This window comes from Telmatherina bonti (assembly GCF_933228915.1).
Source record: "Telmatherina bonti genome assembly, chromosome: 3".
Classification (NCBI taxonomy): Eukaryota; Metazoa; Chordata; class Actinopteri; order Atheriniformes; family Telmatherinidae; genus Telmatherina; species Telmatherina bonti.
The window spans coordinates 16672878-16694941 of record NC_136621.1 but is presented as its reverse complement, the minus strand read 5'-3'; the positions used below and the strand labels follow the sequence as shown (position 1 = coordinate 16694941).

The 22064-nt window shown below is 40.4% G+C and overlaps 2 protein-coding genes across 2 annotated transcripts; both read right to left on the bottom strand.

Moving 5' to 3' along the window:
* Positions 1-12: 12 nt before the first annotated feature.
* On the bottom strand, positions 13-8429 carry LOC306774589 (dynein regulatory complex subunit 4-like). The gene is made up of 11 exons (XM_079264691.1): positions 8324-8429; positions 8067-8156; positions 6360-6557; positions 5303-5509; positions 5157-5211; positions 4872-5077; positions 2221-2388; positions 2048-2134; positions 1768-1977; positions 1136-1201; positions 13-1064 (listed from the first exon to the last, which is right to left on the bottom strand). Exons 1-11 carry the CDS (start codon positions 8324-8326, stop codon positions 945-947), a joined length of 1410 nt encoding a protein of 469 aa, XP_079120817.1. The 5' UTR covers positions 8327-8429; the 3' UTR covers positions 13-944.
* A 5833-nt stretch (positions 8430-14262) lies between these two features.
* ndufaf5 (NADH:ubiquinone oxidoreductase complex assembly factor 5) lies at positions 14263-21561 on the bottom strand. The gene is made up of 11 exons (XM_079238312.1): positions 21249-21561; positions 20589-20629; positions 20118-20181; positions 18930-18977; positions 18608-18711; positions 18481-18520; positions 18208-18405; positions 16408-16468; positions 16229-16312; positions 15375-15457; positions 14263-14563 (listed from the first exon to the last, which is right to left on the bottom strand). The coding sequence occupies exons 1-11, from the start codon at positions 21504-21506 to the stop codon at positions 14477-14479; spliced, it is 1068 nt and encodes a 355-aa protein (XP_079094438.1). The 5' UTR covers positions 21507-21561; the 3' UTR covers positions 14263-14476.
* Between the last annotated feature and the right edge of the window lie 503 nt (positions 21562-22064).

The window sequence follows — 22064 nt, the reverse complement described above, 5'->3', positions numbered from 1 at the left end:
CTCAGCTCTCCTGTGACTCTGCCTTTGTTTGAAATTAATCATAAAGGTCTTGCTGTGTTTCCATGGAGATGGAGATATCATAGTGAAGTAGTCACTTCCAATTATATACTATCTTGGGCTCCACTTCTCCCTGGATCCTTGTAGTGTTTGAGCTGAATTGGAGGCCATCCTGGATTTATCTGACTGGTCAGTGACAGGTGTCCATCATCAGCCAATTGCTTCCTGAAGACGGAGTTGAAAACACCATCTGAACACTATAACTTGGGATCATAGTGTTTTGGGTCTTCATACACCCAGGCTACCCAGACAGAGGTGATAGGTCCCGGTGTTGTGTCCAAGTGGCATGACTGTAGCCTCTTGAGTGTTCTTCATGGTCAGCCTAGATTGCAGTCCTTTAATTCCAAGGAGTTTGAGTGTTTAGCTTAAGCTACCAGGGAGATTTATCCCGGCGTACCAGCGTCATTGTACAGGGTTAACACAGGGTTAACCCTGAAGTTACCTCGATAGGAGAAACTCCAGCTTTGTAGTGGAGGCCTCTGGATTGCAGGCAGGTCATGTAGACTCTTCTTCTGTGAAGCCATGCCACTGTGATGGATAAGAAGAGGTCAGCATGAAGAAACACTTCAGCTACAGTTCAGCAGGTTAAGACTTCCAGGAGGCATCAGAGTAAAATCTGAGCCTGAATCAACATTTGATGGGAGAAGTTTGATGTCGGACTGATTCCTGAATCCAGATGAAGTTAAAAACAAACAAATAGCAGCACTTGAACTTGTTTATTATTGTATACATGAGCGTTTACCTGGTAGACACTCAGAAACAGAACAACTCTGTTTACAGACATAAATAATCACTCAGCAGTTTTTGGAGGTTAATCTGATCTTTAACCTCAAGCCAGTTCCTCTGGCGCATGGAGAAGCCCCAAACCGTGAAGACATCCAGGGCTCTCAGCCTCTAGGCGGTGCCACCTTCAGGACCTGCTCAGCAGGTCTGAAGGGGAAGTCATGAGGTGGGATGTCAGCCGCCTGCAGCTTCAGTCGACAGCTCTTCAGAAGCTCGTCATTCTCCTAGGCATCAGACATGCACATGGTCACCAAGCTGCTGAGACTCGAACCAATACCCGATTGGTGCCACTCACCTTACACTCTCCATCCAGGTTCTCCTGCAACGTGTCCACGGCAACCCGTTTGGACCCCAGAATTTCCTGTAAATGGGAAATGGCTTGTTTGAATCACCTTTTAAATAGGGGGACAACTTGATGTCCTGCTGTTGTCTTCCTAATCACTTAGGAAAAAGATGGACTTTAATGTACATAAAAATTTTTTAAAAAAAATTAACATTTGTGAAAAGAGAGTTTCTCTTTAATAACTGTTCCACATGCCTTTACAGCCAGAATCATGGTCAGATTGGGCCACATAAATAACTTCCACAATGAAGCAGGAGGATTAATGTTAACCACAAACTAAAATCTTAATAAAACAACAAAGATACTTCTGGGTTAATAATTCTACCAAGCCATTCTGATATTTACAGAGTGTCATTGAACGTCTCAATTCAAGTGCTCAATGACACGTCTTACTGAAGTTCTGTGACTGAACGTTAGGTGGTTGGTTTTGGTAGTTTTGGGGAGTAGTATGGAGCTAATCTTGGCTGTTAGCAGCTGCCAGTGGAGCTTTTTAGTTTGTTTGTTGCCATGGTTACGACCAACAACAGTGTGTATCTTCCTGTTAGTAAACCATCCTTCATATTTAGAGCTTTAAACACGTGTACCCCCAGCTTGTTGGCAGCATTGCTGCGTGTCGTGGGGTCGATGCTGGAGACCGACAGTGCAGCACACAGTTGCGCTTCCTTCTTCTCCAGTGTCTCTGTCAGTGCCGCCATTTTCCTCTCCAGCAGCATCTTCTTCAGCCCACTCCTCTGCTGCAGGTCAAGGATGCTCTCGGTCTGCCGCCTCAGCAGCTCGTCCCGCTCCCGCTCAATCTGCAAAATTATTCCACCTTCAGCCTGGTCTGAGGAGGGGGTTGTGGAGCAAACTAACGTCTTCCTTTACCTTCTGGGAGGCCTGCAGCAGTAACTCGTGCTCTACCGTCAAATCTCGCAGTTCCTTCTCAACCACCTTCAGACGAGCGCGATAGGTCTGTGGAACAAAAGCATCCAGAAGATCAGACTAAAGTTCCTGAAAGTTTTCCAGGTGTGTTTGGGAAGATCCTCCTCAGAACTTGCCATTATGCTGGCTTTGTTCTCCTGGTATTCCTGCAGCCGTCTCTGCATTTCCGGCAGCTTCTGTTGAACTTCACGAAGCTCCTCCGCCAGGCGCTGGTTCTCCTGCTGAGTTACTGAAAGCTCCTTCCTCAGCTGCACCTCTTGCTTGTGCACCTCCAGCAGCATCTCCTGCAACAGAAAACAAAGCAAATGGTTGGATTGTTTTGGAGGAGCTCCTGCAGTCAGACTCAGATCGTTCTCTTCTGACCTCCAGCTCAGCACAAGTTTATTTGATGATGTTTATCCACATTTTAAACCACAGCTGAGCCTTCTCTACACCTGCATCACCTTATGGGAAGATGAAAGATGTTCTGGTTGTAAAAGGAGCTTAGAAATGAATCCAGCTGAGTTCTACTGGGATGACACGTTGTCTGCCATTAGCTGGTCAAGAAGTCAAAATCAGACTGAGAATGATTTTTTCCATCTATCCAAAGTGTGGTACATGTGGGACATTCAGGTCTGAATCTGCAAATTCAAATAAATAATAAATAAAAGCTCTTTCATAACTTCAAACATTTTAGTTCTTACAGCTGCTTTATTCGTGCCTAACCTTGTAGTTAAAGAAACAGAACAAGTTTCCTCTGATGGTGAATGTGGTCTCCTGTGCCCTTCAGAATGTGAGGATCGTGGAGGAAATGATTTCTACGATTCAAAGGCAATGAGGATTCTTGTTCCCAACATTTCCAACAGGTAACATAATGGGTGTTTCTCAATTCAGGGAAGTGTGCAGACTGTGTAGGCAAAGAAGTGTTCTACGTGGTCTGCACACACCAAAGTGTGCTTACTGCCAGTAAAATGAGACGGCCTATCTAGTGGATGAGAATTACCCATAGTACTCCAGTCCTCCGTTGCCTGGCAACTACATATGCCAAGTTTATCTAATTACTGATCCCATTCTTCCACAAAAAGACACAAAAATATTTTTAAAACGACAGAAAATGGTGCCAGTAATTTAACTTTGATTCCTTTTCATTTTACTTTGTGTCTAAATGACAAACATGAGGAGGAGGTGGTTTAGACGAGCTCTCCTCTGGCTGACAGCTCATCCTGTCATCTGACCTTAACTTCAGTGAATAATAATCCTTGTTATACACATATACATTCATCCTCATATGTATTCATACCTTCCCATTAAAGGAGAAAGACAGCTGCCTGGGAAATAAACTGAAATTGACCAAAGTAATAAAAAAAAAAGTTTTATGAAAATCATGACATTATTTTCGAATTCTAATGTTTGATTTCCTGCTTGTATTGTTCTCTCATCTGTAAATTGCTTTGGATAAAAGCATCTGCTAAATGCCTGTAGAATAGAAATGGAATAGAATAATTCTGGTTCGACAAAGAATTTTTAAAAAGCAAATCATTATGATCAAATAACATATATATCATCATAATGGTTTGGATTTATTTGTTTGTTTGTTTTCTTTAACTCAATTAAATGACAGTGTCTTATATCACTGAATTATAATTTGTCACATTCTTAATTGTTCCTTATTTCAGTCTCCAGTTTTCTGAGTGACTGTAATAAATTCAGCCTTTTCTTTATTGAAAGGGGACGAAGACATCTGAGGACGACTGTAATGAAATTTATATGTGGTTGTTGGACACAATGCCGCTGTCCTGCCAGCTTGTCTGCTGGCATATATATGTGTGTATATGTATGTACATAAAAATAAATAAAAGGCTGGTGTGGTACCTACACCGGCACTCTGCTGCTCATTCTTTTCTATTAGGAACGCAATGAATTCTGGGATAGGAGAGGGCGCATAGGATACATCTCTTGTACCCTTCGTTTTAAGCTAATCTGGAGCCAAACAAAGTGCACATTTGAAGGGTGGACTCGAAAGAGCCTTTGAATTGGGACAGCACTTGGTGCACCACAATGACGCATGCAGCCGACTAATCCAGTGTGCAGAACCTGAATTGAGAAACATCCAATGAAAAAGATGATACATCCTGCTCTTGGCAGGAAGTTAAAGAAAACTAGAAGTAAAACAGAAAGTTCAAGGTGGCCAGTTACTTCCTGTCTGAGGAGAAAAGAGAAAGAAATTCTGATGTTTCCAGAATCCTCAAAGATCAAGAGAAGAATCCACATCAGAGAAACTTTCATCCATTTCTCATGACAGCAGAAGTTAGAAGTAAATCTAGTGTTGCTTTTTTTAGGCCAATAAATGTCTGGTTTCTGAATCAGTTTCCCTGCTTTAAGAAAACTGTTGACCAAAACTGAACTGCGGTCTTATTCCAGGACCTGAACTGGAACCAGAGCCTGTTTGAGCTCAGTTCTGATTCCTGGAACAGAATAGCACCAGTGGTGTAACTCCAGAACGAGAGCCAGAGGTTAGGTCTGATTCTAGGACCAGAACCAGAGCCTGAATGTGTTTGGGTCTGATTCCAGGACTAGAATTGGAGCTCGGGTCTAATTCCAGTGCCAGGAGCTGGATCTTGGGTCTGATGATATGGCCAGAACCAGAGCCTGACCGAGTTTGAGCTCAGATCTGACTCCTGGACCAGAACAGGACCACTGGTGTAACTCCAGAACTAGAGCCAGAGGTTAGGTCTGATTGCAGGACCAGAACCGGACCTGTAAACGTTGCTGTTGGGATGGTTCTGACCTCCTGTTTCTTCAGCGTTTCCTGCAGCTGTTTCACAGGAGATGAGTTTAAATCCTCTGCTCTTTTCAACACATGCTCCTGCCCGGCCTCCAGAGCCTTTATACGAGTCCTCATCTCCTCGTCCAGGTCTGCCACCTCCTTCTTCCGCTTTGCCTCCTCCGCCTCCATTACTGACTCCATCTTCTTGTGATATTTAACCTCAAGTACTAAGGAGGAGAAAGTCGGACATGAATGAAGGAGGACAAAAGGAGGACTGGAATGAAGGGAGAAGGAGCTCTGCCTTACCTTGCAGTCTTCGTTCGTAGTTGTTGGTCATCTCCATCAGCTCCACCTGGTGTTTCTGGCGAGGAAGTTGAGGGCACGACTTAGTGACGCTCGTGTTCAGAACCTACAACTCAGACCAAGGTGACAAGAAACAGCGGAGGTCTCACCAGCTTAAGCTCCTTCATGCTGCCGACATTCTGGAGCTCCTTCTGGCGGAAGTCCATATGCAGATCCTGAACATCTCTGCGCAGAGCAAGTTCTGACTTGATGTTCTCTTTCTGGGCCAGCGAGGTGGACAAGATGGTGTCTATCTTCATCTCTGTAACAGCATTGTGCTGCTCAGACAGGATGTGCCTCAGCTTCTGCTTGTAGACCTGGAAACCAACAAGTTCCTTCATCCAGCAGAATGTAGAAGCAGAGGATTAACCCATAAAACTTCACTACACTTCTCAGGTCTGTTGGGTTGGTTAGGCCTTGTAATAACAGCTGAGAAATGGCATGTCACAACGGTCAGATGACGCTTCTGAAGAAGACCGCAAATACCAGTCTAAACATGTCCATGTAAAAAAAAAAAAAAACCCTTCCACCCTAACCTCGCCTGCAATTATGCAGGAACGCTCAAAGCATCCCAGTCATGATCCACTGAATATACTTTGATAATTTGATGACCTGCTCAAACACTGCCACCCCAAAAAAAAATCATTAATATGTTGACAATGAACCTCAATTTTGCCTCAGAAATTATGTTGAACGTCCTGCTACGTCCAGTCAAACCTTCCATCAATCAAATAGCTTAAATGAACACTTTATTGATAAAAAAAACACCTGGGGAAAAAAGCATAAATATGTAAATAGTTCCTGTTTATTTCAGCGCCAATATTTTTCTCCTGTCAGCTAAAACCCAAGAAAATGATGTGCAGATGAGAAAATGCTTGATCACCTTTGATTTGTGTTATTTTTACAAAGTACTATTAGTAATAATTCCTGTTTTTGTTGCCCTTTATGGTGCTACAGCTATTAATATATCAATTTACATCATTTTAGCCTCATAAACTGACAATTGAGGCTGTTCTGAAAATGTCTGGATGTTAATTGAGATTAAAAAGAGTTGAACTTCTACATGCAGAACCAAAAGTATCTAAAAAGGCTTGGAGTTTTAAGGGTTAAAGTCCAGTTCATTTGTTGTTGTGATCATAGCCTGAGGTTAAACTCAATGTATCTTACAGAAATCTCCACTCGGTGGCGCTCCTCGGCCTCCTCTTTTTCTGTGCTCCTTTTCCTGAGCTCAGCCTCTGCCTCCTTCAGCTTCCTCTTTGAGATTTCCCAAAAGGCCTGGATCTTATCTCTCTCCAGCTGGAAGTAGCTTCTCTCCTCACGCTCCCGGTCCAGCTCCTCCCGGAGGCGAATAATGTGCTCCTCCAGCTACAGATCCAAGACACAATATCAGGTTAAGGTGCAAACGCCAACCTGCTCTTGACAGTAGATTTTTTATGTAGAAACCTAAAGTCGACTGCAGTTCACTGGGATTTTACAGCAACATGCTGCCTTCTACATCTGCTCCAGGATCATCCATATAAAACCTCATTCATTTAAATTACAGCAGCATGGCTGAGGAACAGGAGGATACCAGTGTTGAACTGCCATGTTTATTACAACCACATTGTTGGACACCTGAAGATGTGCAGGAGGAATGGGACAAAAACTCATCTGAAAATCTTCCTTCAAAATATCTAAATATATTCAGAATGTTAAAACATGTCAATAAACACTGGAACCGAGTCAGATCTACAGAAAACATGTTTATTCTGTCTGTGAACTGGATCCCCATACAGACTGAGCAGTTTTTTTAATGAAAATCATTACATTATTTTCTAATTCTGGTTCAATAGAAATATTTTTTTAAAAAGCAAAGAAATAAGATAATTTATTACATATTACGTCACTCATAAACTAATATTTTGGCGAACAATCCTTTAATGTTTCCGCTACAGTCAGGTGTTTTCTGTTCCTCTCAGTCAGACTTCTGCACCTGTTGACAGGTATTTTGTCCCACTGTTCAACAGAAAAGTGCTCTAAATGTCCAGGACCAATTTGTTGGGTTTTTTTTCTTTCTTCAACTCAATTAAATTAAAAAATCGTGTCTTACATCACTAAATTATATTTTTGCAAATTTCTAGTTATTGTTTCTTTTTTAAGTTTCCAGTTATTTGAGTGACTGTTGTAGCCTTTTCTTTAATGAAAGGGTATGAATACATATGAGCACACAAGTATATATATATATATATATATATATATATATATATATATATATATATATATATATATATATATATATATATACAGAGAAGAGACTTTTTGTTGTGAAGATGCAAACAAGTGGAACAAATTGCCCGTTGAGATTAAATTGACACCAAATGTGGACATTTTAATATCCAGGTTAAAAACATGTCTTTTCTCATGCGCCTATGATTAAATCTGGATAGTAACTTGTAACTGATCTTGCTTTAAGTTTTTTCTTAATTAATTTATGATTTTGTTGTCATTTTTACTATTTATTGTTGTCTTTTACGCTTCTTTACACCATCTTTAATGCTTTTAATGTTTTTTATGAAAAGCACTTTGAATATTCTTACACATGGAAGGTACTATACAACTTTTCAGATTATTTTTTTCATGCTAGGCTAAAAATATCATAAGTTTAGACAACTGGGAACTTGTTACACTATTGGTTATATTAAGTTTACAATGGCCAAAACAGTTACGTAATTTATTGGTGTTACAGTATTGGTTGCTACAAACACATTGAGTATTTCATCCGGTCATGTTTTGATGTCCGGTTCGGACAGCTGATCGTAGCTGACCCGGTTCCCTAGTTCAGCTAACACAGCTGGAGATGCAGATAGCTTCATTAGCATCATTAGCTGCTCTCACCTGATCCTTGTTCATCTCCTCCGTGGACAGACCGTCCACCACGGTCGACTGCTTCTCTTTTCCAGCCTTCTTGCTTTTGTTTTTTGGTGCCTGAAGAGGGGGAACAGCGTCATTCACACAGGTAAATCGCCGTCCATCAGCTCACTTAACCTGGCTAACCATCACCAGTCTAGCTAAGCTAACAGGCTAACAGCGCTCTGGAGCAAAGTATTTAAACAAACAATCGACTTAAAAAGGTTTTATTTTTCATTTCTCACCATCGTCACACGTGGAGTTGCTTCACATAGAGAAAGATTAAATCTTCATATGAATCCAGTCGGATATTTACTACGCTCATCTGGTAACAACACAAGGCGCTGCCATAGCAACCCAGTCACGTGGCGTTCAAATTTTTAATATGAATCCCTGTGAAATAAAATACGGTGTATGTTTAAAATGTAACATTTGACCTACAAACACTGTTTGGTTTTTTTAGACAGTAGTCTGGTTAAATATATCCACCTATGACCCAGAAAATAAACCGTTGTTGATTAAAAAAAATATATACATTAACCATGTTTTGCGGTGTGGTTAAAAAAACAAAAAAACAAAAAAAAAACCACACAAATTGCAAACACGAAAGACGATTTTGTTTTTAAACGACTTTCGTAGTTTATTCAGCGTGTTCCTGTTCTCACCAGAATTGGCACTGCTTACTAGCAGCTCAGCTGTGGTATGTTTTCCTACAACCATATGTATATATGGTTGTAGGGGGAAAAAAAAAAAAATATATATATATATATATATATATATATATATATATGTGTGTGTGTGTGTGTGTGTGTGTGTATATATATATATATATATATATATATATATATATATATATATATGTATATATATATGTATGTATGTATATATCTCAGGCTGCATGGTGGCCTGGTGGTTAGCACTATGGCCTCGCAGCAAGGTCACTGGTTTGATCCTTGGCTGAGGCGGGATTTGGTCAGTGGCCTTTCTCTGTGTTCTCCCCGTGAATGCGTTGGTTCTCTCCGAGTTCTCCAGCTTCCTCCCACCATCCAAAGACATGCATGTTAGGCTAATTGGTTACTCTAAATTGCCACTAGGAGTGAGTGTGAGCATGAGTGGTTGTTTGTCTCTGCGTTGCCCTGCAATGGACTGGCGAGCTGTCCAGGGTGTACCCTGCCTTGGCCCAAAAGACAGCTGGGATAGGCTCCAGCTTCCCCGCGACCCTGATTTGGATTAAACGGTAATGAAAATTAATGAATATATATATGTGTGTGTGTGTGTGTGTGTCCCTTGTGTGTCAGTTTATTAGGACAGTTAGTGTTTCAGTTACTTATGTTAGTGCTTGTGTTGAAATTGTTTTTCTTTGACCTCCTCTCTGTAGCCTGGCAAGCCAGACTTTCTCGCTGTACCAGCGTAGACTTAGTCTTTCTGTATTGAATATAAAGAGCATTCCAGTCTGGCATGCCAGGCTGTCTTTTATGGGCCCAAAGTTATTGTCACTAAAAGATTACTTTTGTAAATGTAAACACTTTTTTTTTTTTTAGAAAATTCCCTGTGCCTCTCTGTTTTTCACGGCTCGGTCCCTCACAAGGGATGAATCCTCCTCTAGAGCTAACATGAAGCAGTGTAGGATCTTCTGAACAAAGAACACAACAGACAGATACATCTAAATGATAGCTTTAGAAAGTCCTCAATGGATCCCAGAGAACTATTTCTGAAGACAGGGTTCAGACTGTCAAAGAATAAAGATGCTCACACCAAATATTCCTTTTAAGCTCTATAGAACTGGACCAGCTCTGGTTCTAACTCATACTGGAACATGTTTCAGTAAACGAGTGGAACCAGTTCCTGTTCAGGAAACAGAGTCTGGATCAGGGCTGAAAATGCCCAAGTGGTAAAATCTCCTGGATAAAAATAACAAACGCTCATAAAGGTTCTTTAGATCTTTTTGTTTGCATCAGTTTTTAGTTGAGCTGGGTTGGTTTTACCTCAAAATACAGAATGTTAGGCTTCTTAATCTCCTTGGAGTCACTCAGGGATCTGTCCTTAGTCTCCTACTTTTCCCCAGAGTTGCTGCTCTTCCACATAAAGACAAACCAGATGAGGTGGCTCAGACATCTTGTTAGGATGTTTCATGGACACCTCCTTGGTGAGGTGGTCACATTCACATGCAGGGGGTTCCTGCCAGTCCACTCTACAAACCTGTTCACCAGCAATCTATTTTCTTCCCTTCCCACTTTTATACACCCAAAAACAGCAGAATCATCATGAATTTCTGAAGGATGCACAACTTGAGTGTTTTACACGAGTGTAATACCAAAAGTCAGTGGTGTACACAAGGTGACAACTTTCCTAAACTATTCATTGTGTTTAAAGACATTAGGGAAGCATCTGTGGCAGCATGGCTGTCCTCGTGCACTGGGGTTTTCTTGGTGGATGTGTCAAAAGAACTTTTAAAGTATTTCAATGTCCACAAGTCTTATAAGCCTTTTCCTGAGAACATAATAAGTAATTAGTAATTAGAGTACCCCCTTAATTTCTACTTTAATATAAGGATAAATTAAGTTAATCCCTTCACCAAAAAAGGACCTGTTATTTATTGATAACTGGTGCCTGATCAGGGTGTTATGTTACATTTTATTGCCCATTAAAAAGTCAATAATGAAGCAGAAGTCAGAGGAAATAAAAGATGCAAAATAGTTGTAGTTAAAGAATTTAATGCTGGAACAACAATACCTTTAAAGAGAATTTTAACATGTTATTGTCATTTTTATATGTATATAACATCATAATAAAAGGGCAATGAACGCTAGTTGGAGGGGCCGCATATAATTTTTTTCCCAGGGTCCCCCAGAGAGCCCTATAGTCCCCTCTGTTTGGTCCCCTCTGTCTTCAGATGGTGACATGTTGGGACATGGCAGCATGCTGGTTGGATGCCTCCATCTTCGTCTTCCTGACGGAGCTGTACAGGTTGGGTTCTGCTGCTGTGAAGGTGTCTGTTGTTCCACTGATGGTTGAGTAGTACGGGCTCTCTAGCTGCAAGCTGACATCTACAATCTCCTCATAAATCACCTCAGTCAGGGTCTTGTCAATCTTCTTGCTCCTGTCTCCTCTCTTTGCTGAACAGAGTTTCAAGATGAAGATGGACAGCAGCATCAGAGAAGCACCTGCAACTGCACCGGCTGATATTTTCCACCAATCTGAGGGATTCTGTATCTCTGCATCTCTCTCCTTCTGGTCTGGTCCGAATTCAACACTCCCTGCCCCACTTGTTGATGCTGCTGGTGTTGGAGTTTTGGCAAAATCTGGGGTAACCGTCAGATAAACGGTGTTCCTCCCATTGCATAGATACAGTCTCTCATCAGACATTTCCACGTTTCTGATAACCAGAGAGTTTTTCCCCTTGAACTGGTAGCGTCCCTCACTGCTGATCGCCTGGTTGTTGATGATCCTTACGAGAATCAGCGGTCGACCATCCAGCTGTAATTTGCTCCAGGTGACATTTCCAGCTGCATGTGGACAAGGAAGTACGGCCTCTGAATGCAGCATCGCTCTGACTTTCAGTAACTCTGTAAATTCAAATGTGGTTAGTCAACTATTTCTGATTAAATTTGGTTTTCCCCATTACAAACTTTTCCAAAAAATTTTTTGCATCATATTTCAACCTGAACAACCAATAAAACCATGTGGAACGACACATCCCAAGTTTGTGGAAAAGTTGTTACTGTGTTTAAAAAAAAGTCAAATCATCAGCATACCTCAAGTAGAGAAAACATCTAAGGAGATTACAGAAACTACTAAAACTGGGTTAAAAGCTTTCCAACGCATTATTAAAAACTGGAAGGATAATGTGGAACCATTGTGGACATCTTCATGGGAGAAATGTGATCAGAAAATCATCTTGAGTGATGGTGATTTGCAAACACTTAAAAATTTGATGAAGCCAAGAGGAAGAAAAACAACAGCAGACCTCTGGCTATTTTTTTTTTAATTTTTTTAAAATTTAATTAGCGAGCATAACAACATTTCCACAATGTAAAGGGACCTCAAGGATTTCAAAGGAGGAGCTGTGCAGCCATAAGAAAACCACCAATCAGAGAGGTAAGGTGAGAAAACTCAGCTTCAGTTTGCCATGGTGTGTAAAAATGGACTCTGGAGCAATGGAAGAAGGCCATGTGGTCTGACTCCAGATCTACCCTGTTCCATAGTGATGGGAACATCAGAGTAAGTAAGATGAAGTAATATAGACATCACGTCGACTGTCTATAGCACAAACACTGTGGGAACAGTCTATGATCTGGGGTTGCTGCAGTTGGTCACTTTTAGGTTCACCAACATTATGTCCAAGAAATAAAGTGAGCTGATACCTGAATATTCTGAATGAGCAGGATACTCCATTTTCCTTTATGGCCCGGCCATATTCCACCAGGAATAGGCTCAGATTATGAAAGAGTGGTCAAGGGAGCTGGAAACAGTTTTTTTAAACATGAATTAGTCACCATAGAGTCCAGATCTGGACCTCTTTTAGAATCTTTGGGATGTCCTTGAGAGGGCTTTGCATCAGGGTTGGACTCTCCCATCAATAAAGATTTTAGTAATTTAATTTTTCATTTGGTGGCTTTTTTTCTGGCCAGGCAGTATAAATTTATATAAAGTTGGATTCAGTAATTTATACTGGCAAGGCATCTAATTTGCACACATTTATTTGCAGTTTGATCTTTTATCACCCGTTACATTATTTCTTAAGTGTGTATGTATAGATCTCCAGAAGGTTTAAAGATCATTAATAGTGTTGTGCCCATTGATTTATTGCACCCCGTCTGCATGTATTCTAACTAGGGCAGAAGATTCAGTTGTCTTCGACAGGAGTCAAAACTCAAGTTTTCTTTAAGACCCAAAAAAGAGGATCAGATTTATCCAGTTCTGAGATCTTTAAACTCTATCGTCCAGCAAATAAAATACAACTGTTGACTTAATGCTACTAGTACTACTACTTTTCAGCTCTATTAGAGCATCATGTGTTGTTTGGGATTCAACAGATGGGGGTAATAATATTATTAATAATAATAATAATAATTAATAATAATGTGTTATGAATGGCATTGCTGAGATTTATTATTAACAACATGACTATGGTATGTATAGTGACTGATAAAAGCTTTGGCTTCTTTCTGCATTTCAGATCTTCTGGTTGTCTGACCGTCAGATGAAACTTGGGTTTTATGCAAGGAATTTAGTAAAAAACAAAAACAAAAAAACAATAAGAATAATTTAATTTTTTTTTTAACCTATCTTATGCCTTTAAGTCATATTGTGTGTCATTGTGTGAGCTGTCCGAAAATAATTTTGTTTTAAAAGTATGCTATAAATAAAGTTTTGATTTGATAAATTCAGCTTTTGCACTGTTTCTCTGACATTTGCAGTTTTACGAGTCTCCTGTTGTTTTTCCCATCTCTTTAAATGAGAAACAGGAAACAATTACATCATAGAAGAAGTGGAGCCCCAAAACATAGAAAAAACAAGCAGAAGTTTTCACAGTTACTGTTAGAAAGATTTTTTAATCCTTCCATAAAACTTTGACCTTCATCAGGTCAAAAGTTTTAAAAGTTACTCTCATGTTCAACTAGATAACACGCTCCAAAAGGAGTTAAAGGGAATTAAGATTTCATCTACAGAAGTCTGAAATTACCCTTCAGACTGTAAGAAGTAGCTTTGAATAAGTAAAATAAAATGACCTCAGGTTTTAAACAAAACTGGAACATATTATCATGTCATAAACGAGGGAATAATTTCAGGTTTGGACATAAATTACCTAAAAACCTGACCATGTTTCAGAGCTCAGGGTAACTTTAGCTGAACTAAAGTGAACATGAATGAATTTATTTGGATTTTGTTACCTGAGCTGTGACAGAAGCATCCAGGGAGGAGAAGACAGAGGAGAAGCAGCATCTCTGCGGTGTTCATGCTTCAAATGGGTAATACGCTCTTTCCTATGAAAGAGGAAGTCTTGGGTGACAGTGTGTGTTTGTGGAAATTCAACTCTTATCAGTCATCATACATGAAAATTAACCATTTAATGGCAGAAAACAAAAACAAAAAGCAACTGTTCCCTAATTACAAACCTTTATTAACATACTTTAAAAGTACCTTTTTACATACGATTACCAAGAAAAAGAGAAATAAACGTTCTTTTTTAGTTTGTTTTTCCACATATCTGTTGGTAGATGAGTTGATGTCTAAGTCCAACATCTCAACTGGTAAAAAGTCTTTTCATGTTTAGGTGAGTTTTTAAGTTTCATTTAAATAATCTGTCTGTTTTAAAATGTTCTTCCTGTTAAAGGACAACTATATATTCCACGATATGACATCAGTGTAAAAATGCTACATCCAGGTCAGCAGATCTACGAGCCACCGCTGCCGCTCGGCTGGCTGATCTTCGACAGATCTCCGAATGACACGGTGGCTGAGCCACGCTTTGCAGGTTTGGCCTGAAAGCAAAAAAAACAAAGGACATTCAGAGCATTTGTCCATTAACAGACAGGAATTTAGCAGTGCAGTCTTCATAACCTGGTTTTACCATTTCACTGTTTCTCATTGGTGACTTTGCAATGAGGAAAAAACCCCCCCAAAAGGATCTCACCACATTCTAATGTGAAAAGTGTCACATTTTCACAGTAAAACTCTGGCTGTAAAGTGAGATATTTAAGGTCCCACCACAGCGTTTCAGTCCAGGTGAGGTCATGACTCTGGATGAGGTATGCTACTGTGTTTTGGATCATTGTTCTGTTGCAGGAGACAGTTTCAGCCAAGCTTTAGTTGTCAGACAGATGGACATCTGACTTTAGACTTGGGTTTAAATGACACTCTTGAACTTTTGTAGAGGACAGAACAGGCAGAATAACATCCAGAGAAGTTCATGGTCCACTCAATGACTGGAATGTGTCCAGATCATCATACCTCCACCGCCGTGCTGACTGCTGTGAACAGGTGTTTGTCCTTCTGTGCATTATAACAAAACATCTGACTCACCAAGACTCAAGAAATTTTTATTGATCTCATAAGGGATATTCATTTGTAGCTCACCCACATCCACATAACAAATCAACAATCAATCACGAAACAAGCAAACAATCGTCAATGTCAGCTCCAGCAGTCCAAACATATAAAACATAAGACCAGAATAAGATAAATAAAAAAACCCAAAACAAAACAGTTAATTAAAAAGGCTGACCATACAGCGTAAACACACCTCCAAGACCAGAACACACACTTCCAGATTTCAGGTGAACATGTCCTCACCTGTGACTCATGAGGCTTCCAGCCAATCATGTAGAGGATTTCGAAGGTGGCGGGGACGGAGCCATCCTCACTTCCATACATCTCTGAAACATTCAGACAGAACCAGAATCAAACAGCAGCTCTGAAGTCAGTTTGGCAGATAAGAACATCTTTGGTGTTGCTATGACTCCATCGGTCCTGGATGCTCGCCTGCAGGCGTTTTGAGGAAAGGGGAAGTGACGAAGACAAGGCTTGCTATGTCTCACGTCAGTTTAATAAAAGAATCTGTGCTGACAGCAAAAAACAGAAGGATGACAGAGGAAGTCTGAAATCACATCCCGATCAGCTGCATGAATCAGAACATCTGCAGTCATGCGATCGTCCCACTGGTGAAGCTAAAATTCAGAGGATGGAACAATGTTCTGCAGAGTCCTTGTCTACTTTTAAGAGCAAGCTGAAGACTCAGCTCATCAAGGAGTCCTTCCACACTTAGTTTCGACATATTTGTCGGAAAATTGGAGAACCTAGCCCCGTTCTTTGCAACAAATGTGATGGTATTTATTCTTTGTATTTTAACATGGGTAATATTTGGGGGGGAAGCCTGTAGCACTACACGTCAAGACTGGCGTCCAACTGGACTCCAGCAGTCCACTAACATCTTCCTATGATGTCCTCCACTATTTGATTTTGTGCTAGTGTTGTTCTTACTCTCTTAAGTAAGTCGCTTAGGACAAAAGACAAGACAAGAAAACCAAGAATGCTTTAAACAAAGCTTAAGTAGCTGCTGCTGCATCATGTTTTCTCATGCAGGGAAACTAGACATGGACCACTTTGGATGCCGTTTTAACTGAAGGAAAAACTCTTCAATGACTCACCTTTATAAATGGCTGCTGCTGCTAATATGGTGTCTCTGTGCAGCAGCGCCCTCCTGTTCCAAGCACAGTTACTCTCCCCCATACCTGCAGAGGAGAGACTTTTTTTTTTTTTTTTTCCCCACCTACCTGTTTACTTTCTGCTTTCTTAACATTTCTCAGTGACTGTGAGCAGGTTATACCTTGTAGGTCAGTCATGACCTCCATGATTCCTGGATAATGAACCTGAACTTCATCAATGTCCTGAACAGAGAGAAGAGAAGTTAAATCATCATAATCAGTCATGTTGTCTGTTTAAACCAGATATGTCAAACTCATTTTAATTCAGGTTCCCCATTTGCCTCAATCTGATCTCCAGTAAAATAACAGCATATTATCCTATAAATAATAACTAAATAAAAAAAAAACGTATTCTTTATTTTTATTAATGTAATCAAGTTATTTAAGATTTTATTATAGATTACATAAAACATATTTTCAAATAATTATACGCTACCTCTTAAAAGTTTTGGATAATTTTCCCACTGGATATAAAATTGTCATGAAAACCACCCATACCGTTATTAAATTTGCGTTTTTTAAATTTATTTAAAAATCTGGATTTTGTGGGTCAAAAATGATTTAAAACACCCCTAGAGGGTAAAACCATTTTTTTTTTCTGTGATGTAAAGGTAAACTTGGCACTCCTCTACATCACAAACATGAACCAAAACAACTCACTGCCCCCTCCCTCCTGATGCAAAGAGGCAAGCCCTGCAGCCACTGATGCACATGAACGGATCAAAACTTTTCTGACATGGATTCACCAGTTTCAGGCTTACAGACTTTTGCAGAGCTTTCGGGAAAATATTGCTGCAATGGTGTATATGAGGGATGTAAAAGTAACAGTGGATTTTATTCTTCACTTGCTGATCCCCATCTGTTGATCTGTCTTTCCTGTCCTCTCCACCCTAACCAGTCGAGGCAGATGGCTGCCCTCCCTGAGCCGGGTTCTACTGGAGGTTTTCTTCCCGTTAAAGGGGAGTTTTTTTCCTTCCCACTGTCGCCACGTGCATGCTCAGGATGGGGGATTGGATCAAAGTCATGACTCAATGCAATCAGTTGGTTTCTATTATAGGATATGTATGAATTGGCTTGTATTGATGTGTATGTTGATTCGTGTATGTAAAGTGCCCTGTGACAACATTGTTGTGAAGTGGCGCTATACAAATAAAGTTAAACATTGGTAGCAAAGCAGCAGCGACTTGCAGCTGCACCTTCCAGCAGCTGCATCAACTGCCCGCTCTCCGCTCCCCTCATCCCCCCAGACATTGCCCCCCACACCTGCAGTTTCTGGCATTTTTGAAAGTTTTTCCAGTGAGTGGAGTAATGTAAAAAGTAAGGGGTATAGTTACACTTTCATTCATCAAAAATGAATGTGTTAAACTCCTATGCTTACTATAAATTTATATGAAGCTATATCCTAAGTATTACATTCTTCCATTAACATTATTACATTTTATTTTATTGAATCTTTATAGACTTGTAAAATAAATTTTAAACTTCACATATATTTGTATATTTACATACTTACTCATTACAGTCACAGAAATACATTTACTTCTAAACTATTGCAGTCTATATCTTTTTTTGTTATTTTCAGTTTACCAGGTTTGTTTTGTCAGCCTGACGGGACCCTTTAGCACAGCAGTGACACATTCTGGTCCGTGAAGACCCTCTAACCTGCAGCTTTTATACATTTACCTGCTTCCACACACCTGACTGAAAGTAACGGGTCATTGTGCAGAACTTAGCAAGCTGTTGGAACAGGAAATATCTAAAACATTTTTCTGTAAACTCAGTTATCCAGGTGTCCGTTTCTTCTGGACCACCGTCTTCCTCTGAAGAATAACGTTCTCGTTAGCTACTGAATGCTATCCAAGCAGGGACAAGAACACTGTGGAAACCATCAGAATCACTAGATTGAAGGTTCTGGTCCTCACCACAGTGAGCATGTTGAAGCCAGCCTGGCCCAGCAGGTTGCCCAGGTCTGTGACGGCGGTGTAAGGGGACACGTGAGGGGAAAATCCTCCTTCCCTCTCCATCTCAGCCAGCTGGAGGGAACACCTGAGCTCATAGAGTGTCTCGCCGCCCACCATGGCCCCGATGAAGACCCCGTCTGGCTTCAGCACCTGGTGGATCTGAGAGGACGAGCAGGTCTGAGAACCCCTCACTCTCATCTCTGTGTCTCCAACAACAGGAATGTTCAACCTCACCTGTCTGAGAGCTCCGGGGAGGTCGTTGATCCAGTGAAGCCTGGAGGAAAACAAAAGGAAGCAGGTTGTAAGGTTTCCCTCCAGCTGAAGTGAGTCATGATGGCGGCACAAGGACGTTGTTACTCACGTCAGGCTGCTCACCACCAGGTCGAAGGTGTTTTCTTTAAACGGCAGGAACTCCTCGTCAGCCAGGACACACTGAGTTGGAATCTCGCCCTGTTTTCTGCGTTTCTGAAGATCAGAGTCAGAAAACACCCCAAACCAGACTCAGACACACCGATTCTAACTTTTATTTAACTTCTGCTTCACTGCAGACAGAACTGGGTTAAAATACTTCAGTTTTACTTTGTCTCTTCCTACATCAGAGTGAAGGAAGATATTTATTTTCATTTTCTGTGTCAGATCAGTGATGATGATGATGATGATGATGATGATGTGTCCAAACTCACCAGAGTCTGTGGGGAAATGTCCGTCAGGAACAAACGCTCCACCATGTCCTGAAGACACAGATTTATAAACACAAAGAAAAAACTGAATCTTAGTTTTTATTGTGTTTCTGTTGCCGATCTCTGTCTGAATGACTGGGATTTAATGACAGAATTGTCTGTGGAATCACTCTGGATGGTGGAACTCTGAACTTATTCTGAACCAGGATTCTCCGACTGAGGAAACTCCTGTCTCAGAGTGATGCAGGAATACTTTTGTTCCTGCCAGATTGGACAACTGTAATTCCTGATTATTATTCTGTCCCATAAATGTTCTGATCCAAAATGCTGCAGCGATGGTTCTGATGAGAATTATCAGCAGAGAGAAAATTTCTCCAGACTTATTTTCATCAGCTGCCTGTTAAATCCAGATTAGAATTTAAAATTCTTATTTTCACATATAAAGCTCGTAGTTACCAAGCTTTATTGGATCTTGAAGATTTTGGAGTTCCAGATTCCCCCAACAGAGGACTTCACACTCACTGCAGGTTTACTAATAGTTAAGTGGGAGGCAGATCTTCCAGTTATCAGAACCATCTCTGTGGTCCCAGTTTGGCTTCAATAAGCACACACCGTCTTTACCTTCAGATCAGACTTGAAATAAAATCCTTTCTGATTCATCTCATCATTAGGTCTGGCTGGCTTGGTGACCCTTAGTTCTACCGCCCAAGTCTGACATCCCATGATGCACTGGGCTCCTCTCTGCTCTTTTTACTCTCCGTGTAGAAATGTCTGTTGTCAGTAATATGTGTTGCTCTTCTTCCCTGTCTTAAAGTTATGTTGTTGTTGACCTGTTTTTCCTGTACTTTATGTCGCTAACTAGTCCAGAAAGATAGCTCACCTTCCTGGTTCTGGTTCTGATGGAGGTTTTGCTCATTCTGATGGGTTTTTCTTTCCATCATTTCCTCATGCAGCCCAGGATGGAGGATTGAATCAAAGAAAAGATTTGATCCAATCCGTTGGTTTTCTTAGCTAGATCATTATTTCATTAACACTGTTATTATGAATTGGGCTAATGTGAATCATTGAATGAATTTGTTTTAACTGGACTAACTGGACAATAACATTGAACTGGTTTGTTTATTAGTTATGTGTAAAAACTGTGGTGCCATCAAACTGTCTACGTGAGCAGGTGAGTAAATCTTTTCTTACTTTGTGTAAATGTTCTGCAATGTGGCTCTTTCCACCACCAATGTCCAAAGCCAGAGGAAACGTCCTGAGGAAACAAGAAGAGGACAAGAAGGTCATTGTCTAATAAAATCTGACATTTAGTTGAAGAATGAAACTTTAATGAGGCTGCTCAAAGCTGAAATTTATCAAGGAGACAAATATCATCTCAAAATTTTTACTCTACGCTGAGAACTCTGGCGGCTCTTTATGACAATAAATTATAAACTAGAGATGATTTAGAGACGAATCTGAGAATAGAAGCTGTATGAAATCAGCAGAGCTCCTTTATTTTTTACCACAGAAGACAGGAATGAAGCAGACTGAGTTTAAAAAGACAACAAACTGGTTCACTGTCAGTAAAGACCAACAATTTGTCTCTGAGAAAGTTAATATCATCCGAAATCAGCTCAAATAAAGTACGTAAACGGATTTTTAATCTGATAAATAACTCACCGAGCAATGTCATACACCCGATCGGCTACTCGACTGCCCACCTGCAAACACAAGATTTACAATCATCAACAGATTTCAGCTGTAAAAACAACAACAAAGAAAATGTTATGGTATTAAATTTCCAGGATAGCCTGAAGAGGAAAAACAAACAGAAATAAGTGATTTAAAAAAATGATTAAATGTTTAGAATTACTTCCTGTTTCCAGAACTCAGTTTTTAGGCCTGAAAAGCTGAAATCACTGCATACATGTCTTATCTCAATATCAATATTACAGAGACACTAAACATTGCAAATGAGACAAAATAGGTACCAGTGTACCACAGACACGCAAAAAAAAAAAAAAAATTAAAAATTAAAAAATAAAAATAAAAAATCTGGGAGTGATGGAGCGAAGCATCAGAACCACAATAAGAACAAAAACTGAAAATGACTGAGATAAGAGACAAACAGCAGATGAAGATGTCCGTGGAGAAATCATGAAAAAGGCATCATGTTGGAAGAGACTGAATAAAATAAATAAAATAAAAATATGAAAATAAAAAACAGAAAATGGCACAAAGCAAGACTAAAGGCAGAATCATCTGTGTGCCTGTTTGGGTGAGGGTCATGCTGCTCTGCAGAGGATCTGGAGGTCTGAAGATGTCAGGATGTCTTCTCACCTCGTCCCTCAGATAGTCATAGTGGTCACCGTCCTGCAGAGACGCAGCCCAGTTCTTCTGCCTCTTCTTCATCGTCCTGTTGAAGACATTCATGGTGCCCCTGCCTGACACTGACATGTCCCTGCGGTGTTCAGACCTGAACCCAGCCTGGAGTCTGCACGAGCAGGAGGAAGTGAACCAGCTTCCCGGAGAGGCTACAGGAGCAGAACCGGCTGTCTGCAGCCTCTGTAGGACTCGTCCACACACCCTGCTGCTCATGCTGCTGCTTTTATTAAACACAAACAGTCCAACATGTCATTGTTGTACAACCGCTTCCTGCACTGAATGACCTCAGGAGAGGGGAGGGAGGAAACTATGGAACTGGATTCTGCCTGGTGAACAGGAAACTGTGGAGATGGATCGCAGCAGGGAAACCCACCTGCCTCTACAATAACCGTACTTATGACTAATTTTCTCTATATAAACTGTATATAGCCCTTTTGCTGTAGAATACTTATGCATCTAATCTGTTCGTTAAAAATATCACTGTGGACAAGTGAAGTGAAGTCAAATCTTCTGGTTCTATAAAGTAGAGAAAATTGTTGTAATGTGAAGATTTGCTTTCTGAACTTGGACATTCGTGTATTGTTTTCTTTTCCTAATGTTGATAATATATGGATGATTAACACCTTTAAAAAACCTTGAAAGGATAACTTGAACGAAGCCTAAAACGCGTTAGTTTTGGTTTTGTGGGGAAAACATTTCATGTTCAATAGTTTACGTTGGCTGAACGCGTTTCACACAGTTTGTCCCAGTTCGCTTGCCCTAGTCGTAAAG

Excerpts from the sequence above, each read along its gene's own strand:
- LOC306774589 (XM_079264691.1), bottom strand. Across the intron at positions 6,558-8,066 it reads AGGAGATGAACAAGGATCAG|CTGGAGGAGCACATTATTCG; the intron begins GTGAGAGCAGCT and ends TTGGATCTGTAG. Across the intron at positions 1,065-1,135 it reads ACCTGGATGGAGAGTGTAAG|GAGAATGACGAGCTTCTGAA; the intron begins GTGAGTGGCACC and ends TCTGATGCCTAG.
- ndufaf5 (XM_079238312.1), bottom strand. The coding sequence starts at position 21,506 with ATGAGCAGCAGGGTGTGTGGACGAGTCCTACAGAGGCTGCAGACAGCC. Across the intron at positions 20,630-21,248 it reads ATGACTATCTGAGGGACGAG|GTGGGCAGTCGAGTAGCCGA; the intron begins GTGAGAAGACAT and ends TTGTGTTTGCAG. Across the intron at positions 16,313-16,407 it reads GGTCATGACTGACCTACAAG|GTATGGGGGAGAGTAACTGT; the intron begins GTATAACCTGCT and ends TCTCCTCTGCAG.